General features: G+C 34.9%; 1 protein-coding gene across 1 annotated transcript in view; it reads left to right on the forward strand.

Moving 5' to 3' along the window:
- The window catches only part of DNAH5 (dynein axonemal heavy chain 5), a 116,359-nt gene that overhangs the window by 31,634 nt on the left and 60,866 nt on the right, over positions 1 to 23,859 (forward strand). Inside the window, exons 18-39 of the mRNA XM_039714905.1 lie at positions 1,321 to 1,483; positions 1,964 to 2,203; positions 3,085 to 3,275; positions 3,357 to 3,456; positions 4,506 to 4,642; positions 5,922 to 6,123; positions 7,016 to 7,251; positions 8,480 to 8,698; positions 9,414 to 9,476; positions 10,389 to 10,627; positions 11,443 to 11,683; positions 12,137 to 12,336; positions 13,121 to 13,274; positions 13,920 to 14,083; positions 14,757 to 14,913; positions 15,938 to 16,150; positions 16,927 to 17,151; positions 18,414 to 18,586; positions 19,670 to 19,848; positions 21,432 to 21,619; positions 22,198 to 22,392; positions 23,044 to 23,178. Coding sequence (XP_039570839.1) covers positions 1,321 to 1,483; positions 1,964 to 2,203; positions 3,085 to 3,275; positions 3,357 to 3,456; positions 4,506 to 4,642; positions 5,922 to 6,123; positions 7,016 to 7,251; positions 8,480 to 8,698; positions 9,414 to 9,476; positions 10,389 to 10,627; positions 11,443 to 11,683; positions 12,137 to 12,336; positions 13,121 to 13,274; positions 13,920 to 14,083; positions 14,757 to 14,913; positions 15,938 to 16,150; positions 16,927 to 17,151; positions 18,414 to 18,586; positions 19,670 to 19,848; positions 21,432 to 21,619; positions 22,198 to 22,392; positions 23,044 to 23,178 — 4,014 coding nt within the window. The remainder of the gene's footprint in view (positions 1 to 1,320; positions 1,484 to 1,963; positions 2,204 to 3,084; positions 3,276 to 3,356; positions 3,457 to 4,505; positions 4,643 to 5,921; positions 6,124 to 7,015; positions 7,252 to 8,479; positions 8,699 to 9,413; positions 9,477 to 10,388; positions 10,628 to 11,442; positions 11,684 to 12,136; positions 12,337 to 13,120; positions 13,275 to 13,919; positions 14,084 to 14,756; positions 14,914 to 15,937; positions 16,151 to 16,926; positions 17,152 to 18,413; positions 18,587 to 19,669; positions 19,849 to 21,431; positions 21,620 to 22,197; positions 22,393 to 23,043; positions 23,179 to 23,859) is intronic.

Consider the following 23,859-nt stretch of genomic DNA (forward strand, 5'->3'; position numbering starts at 1 on the left):
AACTCACCTTGTTGTTAAATACAGACTAAAATTTAAAGTAATATTATGTGGAATGAGTTGTAGTTTGTGAGCCTCACAATCCATAATTGTTTTTCTTGATCCTGCTGCTGCCTTCCTGATTGGGCAGGCACTAAAATGTATATTCACTAAGGTAAAAATATGTGAGAGTGAGCAAAAAATGTTCTCTGCACACTATGGTAACTTGAAAACTTGAACTGCTACATAGCAATTACACACACAGCAATTACAATGGCCAATTGAGTTGAGTTAGCAGAGTAAGTTGTATAAGAACCCCAGTCATGGGTACAATGAAAACAGTAACAGTTTGTAAGCTTATGGTAATTTTTTAGTCAGAGGGGACTAGAAATAACTTCTGTCACCTAACAGGTGTCTTTAAGTTTCTAAAGAAATTGCTGCAACAAAAATAATTACCTGGTAGAAAAATCCCGGAGTACTTTGTTTATTGTTGCTGTGATATTAGAAGTCTGCCTTCTCTCTCAACTCAACAGAACTATTAGGAAGGCCAAAGATTTTCTTAAAATTGGGAAATGGCTGAGTATTTCCAATTATTGATTTTTATTTAAACAAAGGTAGTCATGTTTGTTTGAGCTGAGTGAAATCTAAGGTACCAAAGAAAAAAAATTTCTTTGGTACCTTATATTATTATACTAAAAAATTAAAAGGCCATTATAGATAAAAATTATAGTTAGCTGAAGCATGCTTGATTGATTTTATTATAAATATTGGAGAAAAAAAATGCACAGTACTGTAATAAATTTCTGAATTTTATTTAATCTCATTCTTTGATTTCATCTCTCTCCAGCTGATAATTTTAGCGTTTTTTTAATAATAAATACACCTTGTGTAGATTTTACCTTTATGTTTTTTAGCTGTAAATGGGAAATAGAATTGGCTAATACTCATTGTGGCACAGCCAATTGATGTAAGCTGGCAATAATTAAAAGAAGTGTTGAATCTCCCATGTCTACATTGGAAAGCTAAGAAAATTAAGAAGCCCTTGCTTTTGGGAGCCTTTTAGTAAAACTAGGCATTATAAGTATTGATTCATTATATTAACTAATAAATCATGTGATTTAGGAAAGAAGCCAAAACAATGATGAAAGGCATTTATGATGCCTTGTCGATCTGTTGCTGTTCTTGTGTTTTGGAAAAAAAATAAATTTAAAACTAATTTTGTATATAAAACTTGTTTTTTCACAAATCTTAAGCCTTGACATTTGTGTTATTAAGGCTTCTGTGACTGTGAAATTGACATGAGAATTATGACAATAAGTGCGTATTGTTTTGGTTTGATAACAGGAGCTCTGCATAAAAGGTGCTCGGACTTTACACTTAAAAAGCTCACTGGTGGAAGCTGCTGCTAATGATGTGATAAACATGTTACTTGACACTGAGGAACAGGGCAGTAAAGAGGATGAGAAGTCAATTGTATCCAGTGGTGACAAAAGGGACAAAAATACAGGTAAGAAGATTGTATTGTATTTCTTGGTGTTTGTTTTTTTTTCATGCTAATCATTTGTGCTGGGGATATTATAGCTTAGGTGACTGAAGTACTGAATATTATCTAATGTCTAAGGACTTTTCTTTATATTTGCCTGGATAATGAATAATCTAACAATCATTTATCGTTTACAAAATTGGTCAGTATTATTTCTCTAACTTGGACGTTGAAAGGTTCATGCCATAGAACTACTTAGTAACCTTGGTTAATTGTGGACTTCTAGAGAAAGAGAATAAGAAATAATATTTAAATTTTGATCATAATCATACCAGTTTGTACTAAATAAGAAGGCAGATAGGAATAGGCTTGTTACACTGGGGTGCAGATTACAAATGAATAATTCTGCCCTTAAAATTATTTCAGACACATGTGGAGGTGTTGCATTATGGTATTTTCAAGTCCCTTATGTATATTTAACTAACTGGATTTATGATGTTTTAGCAACAGAAGAGGAAAGATCAAAAAGCTTGACTTCCTCACAAAATTCCAGTGAAACATGGGCTGGCCTGTCTCCTACAGCAAAGAGGAAGAGAATGGATTTAGAAAAGTTAGAGGAAGAAGCCAATGAACTGCTATCTTACTTCAATGATCGTAACATTGATGCCCTTTTGAAAGTCACTCGACACACTCTGGAGACCATCCGCAAGCGCATTCATGCATCTTCCACCAGCAACTTCTTAGGTGGCTGCATTGTAGTACATTGCTCTTTTAGACTATATAAAGTAAAATGTAACTGTAGTACCCCATAACTGTATAAATAACACTTGCAAGTGTAATAGAGGGGAAAACAAAGGAATTTTGATTAAGCTGTCTCGTTAAGTTACAATTGATAACATTGTGTATTTCCAAAGGCTTTTTTTCTTGTGACAGTAAGAAAGTGTCATTACAATGCTGTTTCTCTTAGGACTCACTGTACTGTTCTGAAGCCAATATTATATTTGGAGCTGGACTTGATAGATAAGTTCCTACAAGACCTGGATAACTTGAGAAGTTATCATTTAAGTTAAAAGTTATCAATTATTAACTTGACAAATTAAGACCTTGATAACTTGACAAGATCCTTGCGTTTTACATAAAACTGTATAAAAAAATAGAAGTGTCTTCTTTCTCTTACTAATTGCTTTCAGATATTTCCATACATGGTGATAGAGCACTGTTTTCAGTGTTTTGTTGTTGCATGCCTTTATGAAATGAAAATAAAGGCAGTTGTCTTCGGTCTCTATAGTTTATAAGGCATACAATACTATGAGAGTTTAAGGAGGAGTACCAGCCAATAACAAAATTCTGTGCAAAACAGAGTTTAGCTTCACAGAGCAAGTTGAAGAGGAGCTTCATGGAGAAAAATAGCTTTGCACTTACTTTTCACTTGTGCTGCTATAAAGTTTAGCAGTACATCTTATAAATTACTCAGGAATTCTTTTTCCCTTCAGAAATTACACTCAATACTCTACATTAAGAGATATATTTATTGGTTTATATCAAAACTATGCCTAGTTTGATGTCTTGAAAAAAATATGAGCAGCCTTTTTGTTTTTTTGTCTTCTGTTTTGTCTTTTATTTAGAAAATCACAGTATGTCTAAGCCGAAGAAAGGTGCTTATCCTATAATTAGGACTAATATCAACCTGTCTATCCCTAATATCATCATGACACCCTCTTTGGATGAGGTACAGCAGACACTTAATAAAGCTGTAGATAGTATTGTGAAAGTAATGAAAGGAGTTCAATGTTGGAGTAAGGAGAGAATATCCAAGGTGGGTGTCTTTAACAGCCTTACTTAAAATTAATGGTGCAAAACTGCTGCAAATAAAAAATAAATGTTATTCTCTCTTCAGGAGAAAGTGTTAGAGAGAAAAGTTATTCTGTTGCGGTGTGGGAGCAGAGACAGCGATTCTGATGATGGAATGAAAGAAACTGGAAGGAAAAACATCCATGGTAATGATAAACTCTGGCATCACTAAATTCAAATGTTAGGTAAATGTGATTTATACAGAATGTATTGGAAGATATTAATTACAAAATACATCAAAACCAGTAGACTTGATAGATTTTAAACAATCTCATAGATTTAAAATTGCCTCAGAGATGAAATCTCTTTCTCATTAAGAAAGCACGTTTTGTCCTTGCAATATTGGTGTAGAGAGGATTGTATAAAAGATTGAATAGACTAGAATTTCTAAAAGGATTTTCATTATTCTGTTTTGTGACCAGGCATTAAGTTATTGAAGTCATTAGTTCAAGGACATTTCAGATGATATCTTTGATTGGGCTTTTCTTCTCTGAAACGGTTTAAAATGAAGCCAAGTTAATTGTTTTACGTTGTACCTGAGATACTTAAAAAATACATTTGAGTCCTTTTAGGCTAACTCTCTCTCATGCACCTAAAAAGTAGGACAGTAATACTTTAACTGGCTAAGAAGTTAAATTAGTCTATCAAAACAAAAAATTTTGCTTGCAAGAGATGAAATTAAAAATTATGATAGTCAAACTTGTGGATATTTGCTAACTGATGGACTTTTTTTTAACCTTTATTCTTTTTTGGGGACTGGTTATGGTCATGTTCTCAGAGTTAATGTTAATTTGTATTTCAAATTGCCAATTGTGGAGTATTTCAGAAAATAAAAATGCTTAGTATTGATATATGAATAAACAAATGTTGATGTGTAAATGAATCACTTAGGTGAAGCATACAGAATAAACCTTGAGGAAGGTTGAGAAGAGAAGAAGAAAGATTCTGTTTGAAAGATTGGTGTGGAACTTGGTCCAAATTTGACAGGGTACCTAGATGGAGCAATTTTACTAAAATGGAGATGTTTATGAATTTGTGTTGACCTTCTTGACTTCTAGTTGCCTTTAAGGACACCCAACTTTAAAATGCATGCTTGTTGAAAAAATATGTCATTCGGTTTTTTCTATAGGAATTTACTTCTCCTAACCCGTATGTCTGTCTTAAGCCTGCTTTATATTTGAATCTTCTTCTATAGATGGCGTATCAGATGCAGCATCACTCAGTTCATCTGATACAGCACAAAGCCAGAACTACTTCAAGAATGTGTCAGAGAACAAAGAAATTATTAAATTAGTATCTATACTCAGCAGTTCCATCAATTCTACAAAAGGGGTAAGACAATTGAGATGTTAATTTAATATCGCTATCTGAGGGATATTAATGTATTACTTTTAATGTCCTTGGGTAATAAGGGTAGGCATTTAAAGCTGTGATTAAATGTTATAATGAAAAAGTTTAGGATGGTGGATGGAAAACATGTGGCGGAAAATTTGCAAATATGCTTTAAAAGCGTAACATGGGTTACACTTGTGCTTTGAACAAGTGTGCTCTGATCCATGATTTGAGGTTTTTAATACTGTGTAAATTAAAACATCATAAAAAAACTCTAAGTGTAGTTGTGTTGTGTGTAGCTAATGAAGCCAGCATGATTTCTACCACATTACAAAGAGGTTATGAAGGTTTTTATTATTTATCTTAAAGGATATGCATAGCTTCTTTGCCTTTTTCTTATTCTATGCACTGTTAAGTAAATTATATTTCTTTAGGGAGCTCTGCATCAGTTTCTTCTGGGGCTTGTCCAGTCTTATAAGAGTCTTGCCATGTGAAAATCTTTGACTCAAGGCCTTATAAATTCAGTGGTACTAAAACATAACTACCAGGCTGCTGCTGAGTACTTGATTATGGTGGACAGTTATCATGGTATTTTAATATTTGGTATTTTGTAATATTGTAAACTTTTATCATTTAGCCAGCTTTAAATGCCTGCATGTACTATATTTATCATAAGTGAATTATCTCTCATAGCACTCATCTCTCATTTACTTGTTTAATTAGATGCAGTGATGATTTACCTTTAACTTTCTCGCATTTTTCTGAACTCCTGAGAACCAGAAGAATAATTATTTTTCACACTCGTTAAATGATATTCAAATCAAAGAGACCTGAATTCAGTGTAGAAATTAATGTCAAAAAATTGTCTCATAGCTTCATTATTTCAAAATAAATTCTTCTTGTTGTATTGGGCCCTGGAACTCAGGTTTCAGTTTCTAGCCCAAGAAAGGAAGGACAAGTGTACTCTATCCTAGTTTTAAACTTTACTTCCCACTGATTCCAATGATTTTATTGACTGAAGAGTCACTTAATTGGCAAATGTTTAAACTAATCTGACAAATTGGATGTGATGAACATAGGGTTTCTGGCACACTGTGTGATCAGTAGTGGAACTTGCTTTAGCATAAATTTACCGGCAAGCTTTTGTTTAGTGAGGTGATTCAACCTGCTGCACTGTGGAGTTTGTAGTGTACTCTATTGAGCAGCTGCTAAGAAATTATATGCATGCTATATACCTGATGCTGAGAATCTTTCTTTGAACCTTGTGAATGTCTTTCAGGAAGTTCTTACAGCTTTGGAGAGTTTTAGTTGTTACCACCATATATGGCAGAGGGACAAGGAGGAAACCATTGATAAATTAATGGTGGGAAACCCATTACTCTATGAGTTTGAATCTGAAATTCTGCATTTCCAAGACCTGGACCTGAAAATCAATTCTGAGCCTGAATTCATCTGCGTGGGAGCTATTGCACTGTACACTGGTAGAGTTCAGCTTCTTTCCAGAGACATGTACTTTATGACTCCAGTAGGAAGAAGAGATGTGACAGTTTTGGGTGGGTTAACTAGATTAAAATGTAAAGGAGAATGGGAGAGAGAAGGGCTGTTTGCTGTTTTAGCTGTAAATTTTGCAAACAAAACACTAACATTAGAATATCTGTGAAGCTCAGCTGGAGTTTATTGCCTCACCTGGATCCGTCTGCTCACTTATGGGGTGGATAGTAGATGTTTGTCCATCCTTATGTCACTGATTCCCAGGGGTACATACTTCATAGGAGTAAGACGATAAGTTTATGTTGCTTTTCTCCTTGCCCAGCTGCATGCACTGAGACAGCTGAATCCCCTTCTATCTAACAATTTCACCAATGCTATGATCAAACTTTGTTTCTTCGGCTTTCATGATTAGACTCCTAATTTCCCCCCCACATTTTTTTTTAAAGATTAATTTTTGGCAAGATTTTAGGCTTAGATGAGAATATTAAGCAATTCATTAGTCATGTACAGAACAGAAATTTGTATAATGGTAAATGAGCAAGATGACAAGTATGGAGGCCAGCCTCATCTTTCAAGTAGGTACATCCTGAAAAAATCTATGATATCTAATATCTATTAATTGTTCAACATTTCAGATGATCTTTTCAGTAGAAAAGATGATAAATTCTGAGAAGAATAGGAGGAAAGCAATCAGGAATTGCAAGCAACTTTATAAACCACTTCAAGGTGTTAATGTGATTTCATCATCTCTGTATGTGAAGGGTTAGACCGAAAAACCACAACTGGGGCACTGGAGAGAACAAATGTAATAAAAAAGATTGAAAGTGCATCTTAACAAATATCTAAAATATCTAATATCTATTAATTGTTCAATATTTTTAGCTGATCTGAAGCTAGCACTGAGATCAGAAACCAAAGCCTGGATGACTTTGCTGGGGTGTCATTGCAATAAGAAGTACAGAACACAGATGGAAGCAATTTTGACTTTTATAGAGGAAACTGGCAAGAAGTTAAATCGCAGCATCACGGACCTGGATGATATCAGAATAGCCATGTCAGCTTTAAAAGAGATCAGAGAACTACAGATCTCTATTGACTCTCAAATTGGCCCCATTGAGGTAGCTAGAGGACGTGTTGCATGTATGGGTACTGTTTCAAGAGAGCAGTTATTTTCTGGGTGAAAGGTTAACAGTGAATTTTGAAAATGTATGATTTAATATGTGTTGAATGTTGAGTGACAGGCTTGTTGTAATTCTGTAAACCTTTTTGTGTGAAATTCTGATTTGGGCAATGTGAACTTGCTGAGGTGAGATGTGGTTTAGTGAACAGTGTAGAAATTGAGTGATGTAGGGCAGAGGAAGATGAGAATACAGGTATTTAATGCAATATATCTTTTCATACTTTGTGGAAGAAGTCTGTGTATGAAAAGGAATGAGATTCCTAATTTTAGTTGGTTTTTTTTTTAGCTAAGCCTTAAGAGGAGTAAAAAGCCAATATTAAGCAGACTACACGAGATTTATTGCTTTTATCAGCTGTACAAGTTAAAATAAACAAAAGCAGCTGATTTCCTTAAAAAAAATAATTTAATGTGATAGAATGCATTTACTGAACATCAGACAAATGGCAGGCTTAAAAACAGATGGTAACTGTTTCTCTGCATTCCTGACCAGAGTATTTATTTAAGAATGCTATAGTATGGCAAAATGCACCTTTGATTTTTCAGTAGAATTCTTTTTTCTAAGACATGCTCCTGATTCCTGACATGTTCATGATCCTGATTGCCCATAAGCTTCCAATTCTGGAACCATGAGCCTTGAGTTCTGAAGCACATGAAGTGATGCCTCCGTTTGGAAAGGGAGGTTGGCATGTTTTCCACACAGTGTTGTAGTAGAGAGATAGTTATGTTTCCATTTTTGCAATTTGCCTACAATTTGATCAAACTGGAAAGCATGAATGGAAATAATTCCATTTCATACAGAAATTTTCAAATGAAACTGCCATGGGTTTACTGCTACTGTACCCTGTGCTAATTTATAGAAAGCGAATGTCAGTTGTGTTTTAGTGAAAATTCACTAAGGGTTTTCAGTATGTAGACTGTTCATATGTTGGTGGCGCAAGCTGAAATCAATGTTCTGAGAAAAAAATGCAATGTTTCTTCCAGTTTGGTATTAGTTTGCTCAATTTTGATAATGGCTATGCAAGAACAACAGAATTTCTTTTTCTAACAAATCATTGTCCGTTCTTAAAAATTTTAAATGTTAGCATTTTGCATATATGTTTTCCATATATGTTTACAAAGTTAACTGAAGTTACCATTTTATATATCTTTATCCAAATTTCTGGCAGGAATCCTATGCTATGTTAAGCAAATATGATCTACTTGTTGCCAAGGAAGAGACAGAGAAGGTGGACACGTTACATTACACTTGGGAAAAACTGCTAATCCGTGCAAATGAAGTGCAGAATGAGCTCGTTGCTTTGCAGCCAAACTTCAGAGGAGAGCTTATTAGTGCTGTGAAGACTTTTACTGAAGACTGTGCACAGTTCTACTCAGATTATGATCAGGCAAGTGTTTTGGCTTAATTTTATTAGAAAAATTCTTTAAGAGCGATGGGAACATAGAAAGGTTTTTGGATTTGACTAATTAATGGGATGGGCATCTACTGTTGAATAGGTTTATCCTTGTTAAGATGGTATTTGGGTTTCAGTTCAGGGCAGGCTTTGTTAATGTTTTGTATATGACTGATATGAGTAATGCTGGTAATCATTTCCTAAAAATTAAGAATGGAGATATTTAAGGTTTTTGAAAAGCATCTAGTTACCATGAACAAATGTAGTGACTAGGATTAATGATAAATTATGTTAGCATCAGACAACGCTTCTTTCTTTCTGATATATGTAGAAGTGACTTAAGCTCTCACATTCTTTTTCATTAGAATGAATGAAGGTGAACTAATCTTGCATCTTCTTTTAAGTAATGCTGTCTTTTACTCAAAAAATGAGCTATGATTTCGTAGCTTTTGTAGTGCAATGAAAAATGTCTGCATCAAAAATACAATTAGTTGCATTATTTGAATTTTTTAAATCTGTTTTAAAAAAATGTTTGTTCTAGTAGGTTAACTGTCATCCCTTGGTTCAGTTGATATCTGATTTGGGGAGGGGATCTGGAAGCTGCAAAAGTGTTTGACGTTAGCATTTAGAAAGTGGGGATTAGAAATAAGTTAATTAGAAATAAGTTGGTAAATCTAAACTGATGTCTTTTTATTTTTTTTCCTTTTAGAATGGGCCAATGGTGGTTGGTTTAACACTTCAGGAAGCCAATGACATGCTTACTATATTCCAGGTGCTGTTAATTTTAAGACATAACTTAATACTTACAAGAAGTGAGCTTATACATAAAGGCTCTGAGAAGAAATCTCAGTTGAATGAACTTTCATTGATAGATCGGGTTACTGATTTGGCAAAGTCTGCTTTGTCTTAGTGAAAGCTATGTTGCAGTTTTTCTATGCATTTGGAAGGAATGCTGTTAAAATCTAAATTTTTTAGGAGTCAACAGAAAGGCTGCATAGATAATGAGTAATGATTGCTAGATACAATATTCTGATGAGGACCTTCCCACAAGTTTAGTGTATTTGACTGTAGGCTGTTCTTGTGTTCATTACTGTGTTTATTTTTTTTTTGGTTGAAGTCTAACTTTCTGTCATTATTAATATCTATTCCTGCAATAACAACTTCTAATGCTTCTGCTTTTGCTCTACTGCTATTCATTTGACTTCCTGCTATGTTCCCTGAGTTATATTGCAATTGACAATTAAATTATGTTTTTCTTTGCTGCTTTAATGGTAGTAATTCTTCCTTCAACAGTCAGTAAGATTTCCACAGCATACTTGGAGAAGTAGAATTTGCTGTATCCACCTTTTTATTTCTTTGTGTGTCATGCTTCACCTCTTTCAAGTGCAGTCTTAGCATTTATTGTTCTGTCACTGTGCCACATGAAGTAAATAGTTTTCCTGTCAGCTTCTAAAGATGTGCCTGCAAGCTAACTAAAAGTTAGTTTTCTCAAGAAAATTGTTGACAAAACTGTTGACAGTGTAAGCTGTTACTATCTCTCCATATCTTTCTATTTCCTAGCTTTTAGTCTAATTCAGCTCTAAACATCATTTCATATCTTGAATATTTAGTAATTTTTATTAACTTTTAATTTATTTATTATTATTTAGCTATTTTATTTAACTTTTTTCTTTTTCTTTCTTAGAATCGATGTGACAATCTCTTTCGGAAATATATTACTTGTGCAGGTGGAGAAGATCTCTTCGGTTTGCCAGTTACTCGGTGTCCTCAACTGCTTGAAATAAAGAAGCAACTGAACCTGTTGCAGAAACTCTATAATCTATATAACTGTGTCATTGATGCAATCAGTGGGTACTATGATATTCTTTGGTCGGAATTAGACATTGAAAAAATTAACAGTGAACTTATGGAATTTCAGAAGAGGTGAGAAACTGCTGCTGTGTTAAAGTTGCCTAAAGTACTTATTGAATATGATTATAATTGGTTAGCACCAATAATCATATATGAGCGTGTACTTATTCTGTGAGGCATGAAAAATGTGAATTTAAATTGAAAAACATATCCTTTAGCAGCATCATAAAGTCAAGGAAAATTTAGATTCTAAATGCTGAGCATTGTTGTTCCTTAGACAGATTCTTGGCTATCTTTTTAAATAAGCTTGAAATATATGTTAAAATTGTTATTTATTTTGTTCATGAAGGAGAGTTTCTCCTTGAAGGAGAGTTTGTTGTTGTATTGTTGTTCATGAGAGACAGATTTATGCTAGATGTTGAAGGCAAGTTAGTGAATTGCTGAATAGTTTTTCTACAAAATGAGTTATATTGCATACATAGGAGCTGAACTTTTCATCAAACCAGTAATCAAAAAATTTAAAGAATTAAGCCCTGGGGAGCAGGATTTTTCTAGAGCTCAGAGTAGTACATATCATCAGTCTCATCAAAAGATGAAATCAAGATGTAGAACATTTCAACTGGTTTTGAAGATCACTTTCACAGAGTTATTAAAATAATGCAGCTACACTCCTTAATGGGAGGCTGTAGCTGCCTACCTAGCATCAGTTATTGAAGCAGACTGGAAACAGATTTTCTCACATGGAGATGCACATACAGAAACTCCAAACTAAAGGTAACCTGAATTTGGAAGGTACATGTTCTGCTGTTAAAACTGCACATGTACTGTGGCTTTAAAGAAAGAGTATTTGAAACTTTTTTGAAAAAGTTTGCTTTATCTTCACGTAGGTGCCGAAAACTCCCTCGTGCTGTAAAGGAATGGCAGCCTTTTCTTGACCTAAAGAAGACTATAGAGGACTTCTGTGAATGTTGCCCATTGCTTGAGCACATGTTAAGTAAAGCAATGATGCCTCGGCACTGGAAGCAGATTATGGATCTCACTGAATGCAGATTTGATGTAGAGAGTGAAACATTCAAACTGAGGAATATAATGGAAGCTCCACTATTAAGATGTAAAGAGGAAATAGAGGTATTGTGAAGGAAGAAATATGGAAGCATGAAACTAACAATTTGCTTGTATAGTATAGGAGTACCAGAAGCAAGAAGGAAATAAAAACATTTCTATAGAAAGAACAGAGATGTGGACTATCACTTCAGGTTTTTGTATAAAATTATGACACAAATATATTGTGGTGTCAACTTTTTTATTTTAAATTATGCCATTTGTGAGGGTGCCTTGCTTTGTGATATTAAACTTCCGAAAAATAATCACTGTCATTATTTTATTTCCCCTCCAGAGTTGATTCAACTGTGATGTGGTATACAGATTATTAGCTATGGTGTTTGTATATCTGTAGACCTTTCCCCTAAATAGTTGCTCATGAGCCTAATGTTACCTAGTGTTAAAGGAAATAACAGCTAGATTCATATAGCAGGGACTTGAGGATTCATATATTGTTTTGACATCCTGTTTATTTAAAAGGATATTTGCATCAGTGCTGTGAAGGAGAGAGACATCGAGCAGAAGTTAAAACAAGTGATAGCTGAATGGGATAACAAGATCTTTAACTTCGCAAACTTTAAAACTCGTGGGGAGCTTCTTTTAAGAGGTGACAGCACATCAGAAACAATTGCTACCCTGGAGGACAGCTTGATGATTCTAGGTTCTCTCATGAGTAACAGGTAACAGGAAAGGGAGGGAGGGAATGGGGAGAGAGATAAAGATATTAGTAAAAGGCTTTGTTTTAGTGAACAAATCTATCACAGAAAAGAAGATAAATAAACATCTAGATAAAACCTAAGAGCATGCTTGTCCTTGAACTGTTTGTGGGCTAGTTCTTTTTATATCTAGTTTATCCCCCCAATAAGTTCTTTTGAAAACATGTAGCTGCAGCTCAGATTTCCTGAATAAACAGCTGAAAAGTTTTCATTGATGCAAGAAAGTGGGGACATAAGAGAGAACACTGCCTGGCTATGACAGGTGTACTACGGGTGTGACAGGCACTGCTACTGTGTCCTCATGATAAGTCATTGCCTCATGCCAAAGGTGCTGAAAATCCCAATTAAAGTGGGCTTCAATTTGTCTGGTTTCATATGCCAAAAGACACAGATAAATAAAGAATGCAGAACCTGATCATCAGGCAGATTCTCAAAAGCAAGAGTTTAGAAGAGTTCAGGAACTCTGAGTTTACAGCTTTCAGGATGTTGAGTAATCTCTTTACCTTAGAGTGAAGTTGAAGTCTTGCTCTCACCCTAGTTCTGTGCTATGCACCATGTGTGCACAGCAGCAAGTTGGAGCTCATTGGATTTACAGCTGCCAACTAGCTGAATTAAATTTTCATACTTTCACTTGTTAAAAGTTTTAAGCATAAAACTAATCCTCATCTTAGCAGACTCATATGCTGCTTTTCAAGAGTCTTGTTTTCTTAAAATAAAGAAATGCCTTTTTTTTTTTTTTTAATTGTAGATTCAATGCACCATTCAAGACACAGATTCAGAAATGGCTGCACTATCTTTCCAGCACAACGGATATAATTGAGAACTGGCTGACTGTGCAGAACTTGTGGATTTATTTAGAAGCTGTTTTTATTGGTGGTGATATAGCAAGGCAGCTTCCAAAGGTTTCTAGACATGCCTTTTTTTCAGTTTTCTTATCAACATTTTAAGAATAAAACTGAACTGTGTTGTCATAATTGATGCAGTAACATAAATTTAATTTCTCTTAGTATTTAACAAAACTGATCTTGCTAGGAAATTAGGTAAGCAGTGCCAATGGAAGACATGGTGTTAGAAAGAATAAGAAAATCATGTGATCTGTTTGACCTTTTGATTTCTAGACTGTAAAGCTGTTAATTAATATGTATTTAAACATTGTGCCTAGTAGTAGCCTTGTGTAGTAGTACCTACCACTAGCATAGTAGTACCTAGGAATCCTTATCTTAAACTTTCCTGTATGGCTTTTCAAATTAAAAATGAACTTTAGTTTTAGAAAAAAAAATCTTCAGCTTTGAAGCTTCAATTCAAGTATAATGAGTTTTCTGTCTTTTTCTTTAGAAATGTAAGAGAAAGTACAAAGGGGGCTTGACAGCCAAGTATAAAATAAGCTCTATTGTGTAAGCAGAAATAATTGTGTCTAAGCTGAAATACTTCTAGAAGATATGCTATTGAGTTTACTGGGTGCTGGTTTTGGAAGCAGGTGCCTTTTCCCTCTTCGCTCTTCCTTCCTCCATTTCTTCCATTCCACATTCACTGTCATGTTTCAACAGGAAGCAAAGCGTTTCTCTAACATTGATAAATCCTGGGTAAGGATCATGACCCGAGCTCATGAAACACCCAATGTTGTTCAGTGCTGTGTTGGAGATGAAATAATGGGGCAGTTACTGCCACATTTACTGGAACAGCTTGAACTCTGTCAGAAATCGCTCACAGGGTAAGATTACCATGAGACCATGTTCTTGGCCAGATGGTTGTGTGTTGTGTAATTAGGGAAAGAGCAATTGCCCGAGTACTGTCCCATGAACTTTAAAAAGATCATGTTCTTATTCTACTATGAAAGCAGTTAACTGAGCAAACAAGTTAGCAGGATAATACAACACTTCCAAAGAAACCAACACCTGGATAATTATTTCATTTGTGGCTAAATGTCACTCACTATCTCTTTTGAAACCAAAGCTGGTTTCAGCCTAGTTTCAATCCAGAAGGCACTCTAGAATTGTGTGTGCCATTCACACTTTTCACAGGTCTGGGAGATATTCAGATTGAGAAATGTAAATAGCAGGTAAAAGAGTTAACATAAAAATATTTTATTTCAGTTTAGTTTCTTTCTCTTTTGTTGGTGTTTAGATTATAGCAAATAATAAAAGTTTTCCATGAAATGATTTCTGATACTAAGAAGCTAGCTTTGAAACAGATGTGTAACATGAATGTATGATGGATAAAAATTGTCATTGCTACAGCTAAAAATTGTGTAATGAATGTGAGAGAAATAATTGTGTAAAATGGTGAGAAATACCACTTTCAAAGAGGAGAGGATGTGTAAATTAACCCATATCACTTATCATCTACTCCGTCCCGGCTTCTCTACCAATTTCTTAAAAATACAGGTATCTGGAGAAAAAGCGCCTGCTATTTCCACGATTCTTCTTCGTGTCAGATCCTGCTCTCTTAGAAATTCTTGGCCAGGCCTCCAACTCTCACAATATACAGGCACATCTGCTGAATGTGTTTGACAACATCAAAACCGTCAGGTTCCATGAAAGGGTATGTACTGCCCACACCTCAGTGTTACATTCCTTCACATTAACAATATGTGATACTTGCTAAATTAGAGAGCTACTTGCTTGAATAAGGCATTCTGCTGTTTTACTTTATTCGCTAACTATTTGGTGCTGTGTAGTCTTTCTTCATTTAAGATTTGTTTCATGTCATCATTTATGATGTAGTAAAACTTCATGTAGAATAGCAAAACAAAAATTTGCACCAGTGCTTAAATTTCAGAAAAATCCACCCATGTACTGAACTTTTTTCTGTGGCTTCCTCTCAAATAAGCTTTCGAGTCTTTACGGGCTGATTTGTATGTTCACATTGCCTGTATTTGTATTTTTCCGTTCATTATTTGATTGTAAGAAAAAGTGTATATACTGTCTCTCCTGTTTCTGACCTGCCCTTACTATACCTTCACACACAGTGTTTGAAGAACACTTTTCTTATACCTTTTAGAAGAACTGACAGCAACATTTTCCCCTTATGTATGCATTTTCTTAGAAACTAATTAGCTCCCCATGCTTTTGAACTTCCTTTGATTGTCCATGTTCCTTAACTTTTCTGTTTTCATTATTTTTGATTCTAAGGCTGTAAATTTTGTTAGACTGTTAACCCACCAATAATGGGCGAAGGCTTCCTTTTTTGTGACTGTAAAGTGGATGTTGTTACAGAATCACAAAATGGGTCAGGTTGGAAGAGACCACAGTGGGTAGTCTGGTCCAGTCTCCCTGCTCAAGCAGGGTCATCCTATGGCACATGGCACAGGATTGCCATTGAAACTTTAGTGAGATTGAGGAATTGTCAGTATATTAGCTTTTGTCTCCTTGTTCATGACAGTGCTTTGTTTAAAGTATTTCTGCGTAGCAAAATAATGATTTAATAGTCTTTACATTTCATTGAACAAGCTGATATAATTTATTAGTTGCTTAAATCAGTGAAATTGAGTTATTGCAGGAAAATACAAATTATTGTAAAGGTAAATAATGTATCTATAAACACAAGATATTTTTTCTTTTATTAGGTATATGATCGTATATTGTCAATTAGTTCACGAGAGGGTGAGACTGTAGAGCTGACTAGACCTGTAATGGCTGAAGGCAATGTGGAAGTTTGGCTCAGCTCTCTGTTGAAGGAATCCCAGCTATCACTGCATCAAGTTATTCGCCAGGCAGCTATGGACATCCAGGAAACAAATTTTGAGATTAATGAATTTCTTTCTACTTATCCAGCCCAGGTACTATCATTGTTAAATGAATGAAGAATTATTCCCAGATTATCTATCAGGTTTTTTTCTTGTCTTTGCATTCAAAGTTGTAGCCAGTGTTAAATACAAAACTACATTTAATTTTATTTGAATCATCTCAGTCTTTTAAGTTTCAGCTTCACATAGCTGAACCCAAATAAGATAACTTGCCCTAAAGCTCCTGTTTAAAAAGGAAGCTGAATGCAATAAATTAATATAATGAAATTAACACTATTTCTGTACAAGCTTAATACTTGACTACTGGAGGAAAAGTAATGAAATTGTGTGTTTGTTCATATATTAAGGATAATGCTCAAGATTGCTAAAGATTTGAAACTGAGGATGGTGTTGAGGGAAAATGACTGTTTTTTAGTAGAAGCTTCACTTATGATCAGGAATGTTGGAGATGGAATAAAGACTTTATGAATTACTAGAAAAATATTTCAAATTGAAGTAATTATTCACTGGCTAGTTATTATTTATATAAAGTATATTTGTTACATATAGTATTTTTATATATACTGTAAATTATATAGAGCAGTTGTATAAGCAATGCACTGTAGGCATTATCTACAAGACCAAAGTACAGGCTTAACTACGCATTTATGAATGCAGCTGAGACACACAAAACATGACCTCTGAATGAATGCCTGGAAAGTAATTTTATATGCATAGTAGGAGAAAAATTTCTTTAGTTTTTGTCTGTGAATGTACATTTTAGGTGAAAGAGAAAAGATTATGAAGCATATACTTCTGTGTTTCCAAAGGTCGGGTTATTGGGGATCCAGATGATTTGGACAAGAGACTCAGAAGAAGCTTTGACTCTTGCCAAGCAGGATAAAAAAGTTATGCATAAGACAAACCAGTTTTTCCTGGATCTTCTGAACATGTTGATAGATATGACAACAAAAGACCTTAGTCCGTTTGAGCGAGTTAAATATGAGACATTAATCACTATTCATGTGCATCAGAGGGACATTTTTGATGGTCTTGTAAGTATTAAAAAATTAACAATTAATTACCAGGGGTTTTCAACATAATACAATGTGAAATTATAAGAAAATATTATGATACCTATGAACTCCTTCCTCATAGGATAAAAATTTAATTTCATGACTGTAATGGTTATGTGTACTGAAATATTATAAAAGTGCTGATGCTGCTTCAACCAAGTCTTAATTTCCTTTTAAGTAATTCAGTAAGTTTTCCTCTCCCCAAGCAGTAGCAGAATTTTGTCATGTTTCATGTTGGTCCACTAAAGTTAATAGTGCCTCTGTAGCCTGATCAGTTAGGGACTTCTTTTTCCTCATACATTTTGTTGCAAGTAATTTTCCCTTTTCTGGACTGCATAATGAATTTCTGCAAGTAAATAAAATGAATATAGACTTATAGTAAAGGGAAAAGGTTGAAGCTGCTATTCTCTCTGTTCTAGTTTCAACAGCATACCTAATTGTTACTTAGGGATTTTTTTATTTGCTTTATGCCTTCTCATGCTGACACAGGATCCTAAAATGAGGAAAATGAAAGCGTTTAGCTTGATCAAACTTAAAGCTAGCCTACTTTTTTACCTATAGGAAGTCCTGGACCTGATTCTGAAATTTAGCTGTCCAAGAAAAGAATTATTGAGTTTTGGCCCATTAATACTAGGCAGGCATTTATCTTTTAGTTGTAGAATCATTTGTTTCTAGTATAATCATTTTATATAAAGTGTAATTTTTAGATACAAACTAAATGATGTTTTTAAAATACTGTTTAATATTCAATAGAGCAAAAGTAACTTATCCTCAGTTCTGTCACATTCCTTAGATATTTCATGGAAGTGTCATGGTGCTGATACTTTCTTCCCAGTATGCATGTGATTTCATACAAGTCTCATAGCAATTTATAAAATCAAATATCACATTATGTGCCTCTCACTCATGTAAAAAGTAAAGTGGTAGAGAGGACTAAAAGGAATGGCAATTTTAAGGTTAAACTGAAATGACTCTTGTTTGAGGCTTATGGACTGTTAATTTGTATTTAGAATTTTTACATACTTGTCTAAAGCCTGAAGTTCCTCTCTCTAAGTATGTGATTGAACAACAATACATTAGCAATTTTTGTGATAAAAATCCAGATAGATTCTCCACTATCCACTAATATTTCACTATGTTTGCAGTGCTGCCTTTGAATCTACTACTTAGGTAACATAATATAAATGTGAAAGTAAATGTTAACCATGAATGCCACAGCCTTGTCTTCCCTCTCTTCTTAGTGCTGCATGCATATCAAGAGCCCTACGGACTTTGAGTGGCTGAAACAATGTAGATTTTATTTTAATGAAGACTCTGATAAAATGGTGATTAAGATCACTGATGTGAGCTTCACATACCAAAATGAATTCTTGGGCTGTACTGACAGGCTTGTCATAACACCTCTTACAGACAGGTGAAAAAGACTAATTTTATTCCTTTATTCTTTGCTGCCAAACCTTGGCTTTTACAAGAGCAATTTTGTCATTCCTATTGGATGCACATTGATCTCTGCAGAGTTTATCCTTCACAGTCCTGTCAAAGTCAGTACTTTCATATGGAATGCTTCAATATTTTTGTTTCTGTGCCCTATAATGTGAATAATTTCCTACTTATTTTCTCCAGCATACTTGCACTGGTCCCCGCATACATAATGTAAATGACCTTCATTCTTATGTACATGAAGCCATCATACCTGAGGATCTGATATATTCAACAGCTAAAATATATAGAGATACAGGACAAAAGTAGGTGTTTACAGACAAGCTAATGAAAAGAGCTAAGAAAGAACAGACAGGAAAAGCAATTTTTATTCAGCTGCAGTAGTTTGGAGATCTTTGATCTAAAAGGATGTTGAAAGAATTCCAATCCTATTTACAGAGAGATCTACCTGTCTAACTCAAATAGCACAAAGAATGCTTTATAACCTATCATTGGCAAAATAAAAGTATTTATTGGTTGTGGTTCTTTTTATTTTTTTTAACTATTCCATACAAACATTTCTAGAGCTAGTCTTGATATATAATTATTAGCTGGTGTTTTGCTGCATTATGCATAGATGTTTCATTTATGAAAAAGAGATGCACTGTGTGATCAAATTTCAAAGATGGACAAGAAAGGAAAGGTTAGATGTCTTTCATTATTGTACTCCACAGTATAATGTGTTTCAAACTACTCCAGATAAAATAACTCAGTATCCAAGCTATTAAAACTAAATTACGCAGCATCTCTGTATCTGCTTTCTTCCCTTTTTGTGATCTTCCAGGTTGCGGATAATTGAGGATTATCTGTTCTTTCACTTTATGCATGATGAAATGAACCTTAATATTCTGGGCATCAGAGACCGAGTGGAAGGGTTTTGTCCTTACTGATATAAATTGTAATTAGTGGGATATAATTTCAGCACTTCCCTTTTATTCTTAAATCAGACCTTGTGTAAGTCCCTCTAGCACTATACAGAAATGTGTCTGCTGCAGCCTGATTGATTGTTGCCTTTTAGATGTTACATCACTTTGGCTCAAGCTTTGGGCATGAACATGGGTGGAGCACCTGTGGGACCTGCAGGAACTGGAAAAACTGAAACCGTGAAAGATATGGGACGATGCCTTGGAAAATATGTAGTGGTCTTCAACTGTTCAGACCAGATGGATTTCCGAGGACTTGGGAGGATCTTCAAAGGTAAGATGTGGACCAAAGATGAGCTGTTGGCCAAACAGTCAGTTGTTTTCTGGGGTGCACAAAGCACAGTATAACTAACTGGGAAGAGAAAGTGTCCCACTGTGCTCAGCTTTGGAGTGGCCACATCTCAAGTACTCTGTAGTTCTGGAATCAACAATATAACAACATATGAAAATACTGGAATGTATCCAAATGACAGTGAAAAAGATGGTGAAAGAGCTAGAGGACATGACTTAAAAGGAAGAGCTCAATATACTGTTTATTTTGCTTTGAGAAAGAGAGAGTGAGGGGTACCCTCATTGCTGTTTATGACTTCCTCATGAGAGGGAGTGGAGATGGAGGTAATGATCTCTCTGGTGTCTGATAATGGGATATGGGGGAATGGCTTAAAGCTGCATGGGGTGAAATCCAAGCTAGGTATTCACCGAGATTGTGGTTTTGCACTGGAACAAGCTCTCCAAGGAAGTCATTTGGGTCTCAAGCCTGTTAGTGTCCAAAGAGTAATTAGAAATTATCTTTATATATAGTTTAACTTTCAGATGTGCCTTTGTGGAGTCAGTAGTTCTATTTGTTGATCCTCCTGAGTCCTTTATAAGTTAGTCCTTTATATTCTGAGATATTTTAGGAACTATATGAAAGTTTCAAAGGATAAGAGGACATCTTCATGAAACAAGGTTGACACGTAACTGGCAGATGATTTCAGCCTTTTAATAAATGCAAGTAATTAATATCTTGTTATGTGTATAAAATACAGTTGCAACACTGTCTTCAGGAAATAGAAATGTCTGAAAACATTTTATGAACAGTTTATGAAAGGATAGATAAAGTCACTTAAAATGACCTAAAGTCAGAAGGATAACTGCTGCCATGAAGAGAAAATGCGATGAAATTTATTGCTGAACTGGTGGCATGTGCTGAATTTTGATTTCAGAATTTTGTCTCAGTCAAATATTGAAGTTTCTATCAGTAGAAGAAAATGCATGAGTAGTTCTAGATATGTTAAAAACAATTGGCAGAGCTCACTGAAGCTAGATGCAGATGACATTTTTAGGCATCTGAAATTGATTCCTGTCAGTCCTGGCAGATGTCAAATTAGAGATCAAATGGAGGTTCTTGATTATGGTATTGCTTCAAGTGACTGTGTCTATGATTTTGTTTTGTTTTTCCCAAAATATCCAAGGAAAAATACAGTTCTGGAATAGACTGACCTCCAGCTTCTTGATGCAACTGTATTGTCCATTTTAATATGTGCAATAAGCTGTTGACAACCTGTCATATTTCCGTAGAATTACTGGAGGAATTTTTCTTTGGGGGGTAAAGAGGGACAGGAAAACATTCAAGATATAAGAAAAAAATGAAAATATAATATGCTAGAAAATCCTAAGGACTTGGTGAATTTGTGTTTTCTTACTTGAAAAGGAATTAAAAGTCTTCTCTTTGTTCCTTTCCCAGCCCTCAAAAATAAACACTTTTCTCCCCTCCCCTTCCTCGAGATAGATTAACATAATTTTTGGCTTGTGAATTGCACCAAAAAAGGTTTAAAAATGTAATGGTTCTATGCTTAGTTGTTTTTCTCTTTGAAGGTCTTGCTCAATCTGGCTCCTGGGGTTGCTTTGATGAATTCAATCGTATTGATTTACCAGTTCTATCAGTAGCTGCACAGCAAATAGCAATTGTGTTGACATGTAAGAAGAAACGTAAAAAAAGGTTTATTTTTACTGATGGAGACAATGTAGAAATGAACCCAGAATTTGGCATTTTTCTTACTATGGTAAGTATTCAGTAAGTTTAAATACCAGTGATGATTGCACAATAACCAAGTCTAACTTGTTATATGAAATGTGCTTGCTAACTCTTATGTCATTCAGTTCTTAGAACTAACTCACTGATAGTTTGAGAACATTGAGCATTGCTGCAAACACAGTTTACAGGGTCTTGTTTTGATAATATCAAGCACATGCAACTAACAAATGCAGGCAGCACCATAAATACAAGTTATCTCAATTTCAGATTGCTTCTACATGCCAAATTCTGGCTCCCAAAGTATGCTTTTTGCTACAATTACAGAAAAATTCCTATAGGGATATAGGTAGGAGTAGCTAGTAAAAATAAGACCTATAAGACCAACTCAGATTTGAAATGCTTAGATGGAACATTTTTCATACCTCGTGGTTATAAAAGAGGCAAAAATTCTGTTGAGATATCATGGTAAGTCTGCATGGCAATTAATTCTGACATGTGACTTAATGCCAATTAATTATTTTTACCTACCAACATGGCATATTCCTTTGCTGACTCTTCTGTTTGTACAAAGTACACTCAACTTCAACACCGTTTTTTCCTCTCCAGAATCCAGGATATGCTGGACGGCAGGAACTTCCTGAAAACTTGAAGATCAATTTCCGTTCAGTGGCTATGATGGTTCCTGATCGTCAAATCATAATTCGTGTTAAATTGGCTAGTTGTGGTTTCATTGCTAATGTTGTGTTGGCAAGAAAATTCTTTACACTGTACAAGCTCTGTGAAGAACAACTGTCAAAGCAGGTGATTATATTCATATGATGCAGCCTGATTATTTTAGGGAAAAACTATCTATGGAGTCACAAAATATTTGTGTGAAGAATAAGGAAATGTTCATGCTCACTAAGTAGGCTAAGAGACACTTGCATTTTAGTAATGCAGTCCTCTGCTGTCCTGGAAGATGAACTCCTACTGCAGGTTGTCAGTGCAAGGATGGGGCTTTCATGCAGAACACTGCTTATTGTTAAGATTTAGCTTTAGTGAATGGTGATGACTGAGACAACTAAAAGCCTTTGTTGGTCTTGCAAAGTGGCTTGAGAGGCATTTGGTTTGTGCTGCTTGTGCTTGTACAGATATTTGTCAGTTTCCAAGGGCCACAGAGAATTCAAAATAATACTGATAAAGTATTTCTCAATAGTCCTTGGGAACCCTGTCTTGATTCAATGACTTATGGTGACATTTTTTTTTCCATCACACCTAGATTTTATAGATGATAGCTGATTTGAAAGTGAAGTCGCCTGTAGTCATACAGCCAAAGTTGATGGGTGTTTGGAGGCATTTGAAACACATGAATTACTTCTCCAACATATCCATCTATGTCTTAAATGGTGAATAAGAACTGTTTAATCCCTATTAACTTGGGGAAAATCTTCCCAAACATCACATATCTTGTAGGTGCATTATGATTTTGGCTTGCGGAATATATTGTCTGTGCTGCGTACGCTGGGAGCAGCAAAAAGAGCAAATCCCACAGATACTGAGTCTACCATCGTCATGCGTGTTCTGAGAGACATGAACCTGTCTAAACTGGTAAGTTCTGAGGACCTGATAAATGATTTAAACTGCACGTTGGAGCTACGTGATCACTAGAAAATTGTATGTGACCTTTACACTGAAGCTACCTTGGAAATGTTTCATTCTGAGTGGAACATTTTTGCCTGGGATGGAGATAAATTTCTTGCAGTACCCTGTGTGGGACTGGGGAGGGAGTGAGCTTTCTGTTGTTTGAGTTTCTACCTAGGTTTAACTTTGAATCATTCAGATTTTTTTTTACATATTTTGCCTGCGACCTTTAGAAGTCAGTAATAAAACAGATGTCGACGCAGAAACTTCTTTAGAAACTTTGTGCTTAAGTATTTAGGCACTCTTGAAAAATCTGTTATTCATAGTAGTGAGTACCATTTCACTTGCCTAAATAGCTAGTAACCCTCTTCTGTTGCTGTGATAGGTAATTTTTTTTTTTTTTTGCACCAAGTAATAGACAGTTTTCTAAATGTTATCGCGAAAATCTACTATAAGAAATTCAGTCTGCAAGTTACTGGTTTATTTTGGCAAATAGAAGCATTGCGTGATCTCTTTCTGCTGTGTACTTCTAATGTTTAGAGCCTAGAGGATTATATAGATGGTTCCTTAGGTTCTCAAGCATTTCTGTAGATTTTCAGGACTTAGGGATTGTTCTTTCTAAAGTTGATAAAATAAATAGAACAGGTT

This window comes from Passer montanus, unplaced genomic scaffold (assembly GCF_014805655.1).
Source record: "Passer montanus isolate IOZ18808 unplaced genomic scaffold, ASM1480565v1 scaffold31, whole genome shotgun sequence".
NCBI lineage: Eukaryota > Metazoa > Chordata > Aves > Passeriformes > Passeridae > Passer > Passer montanus.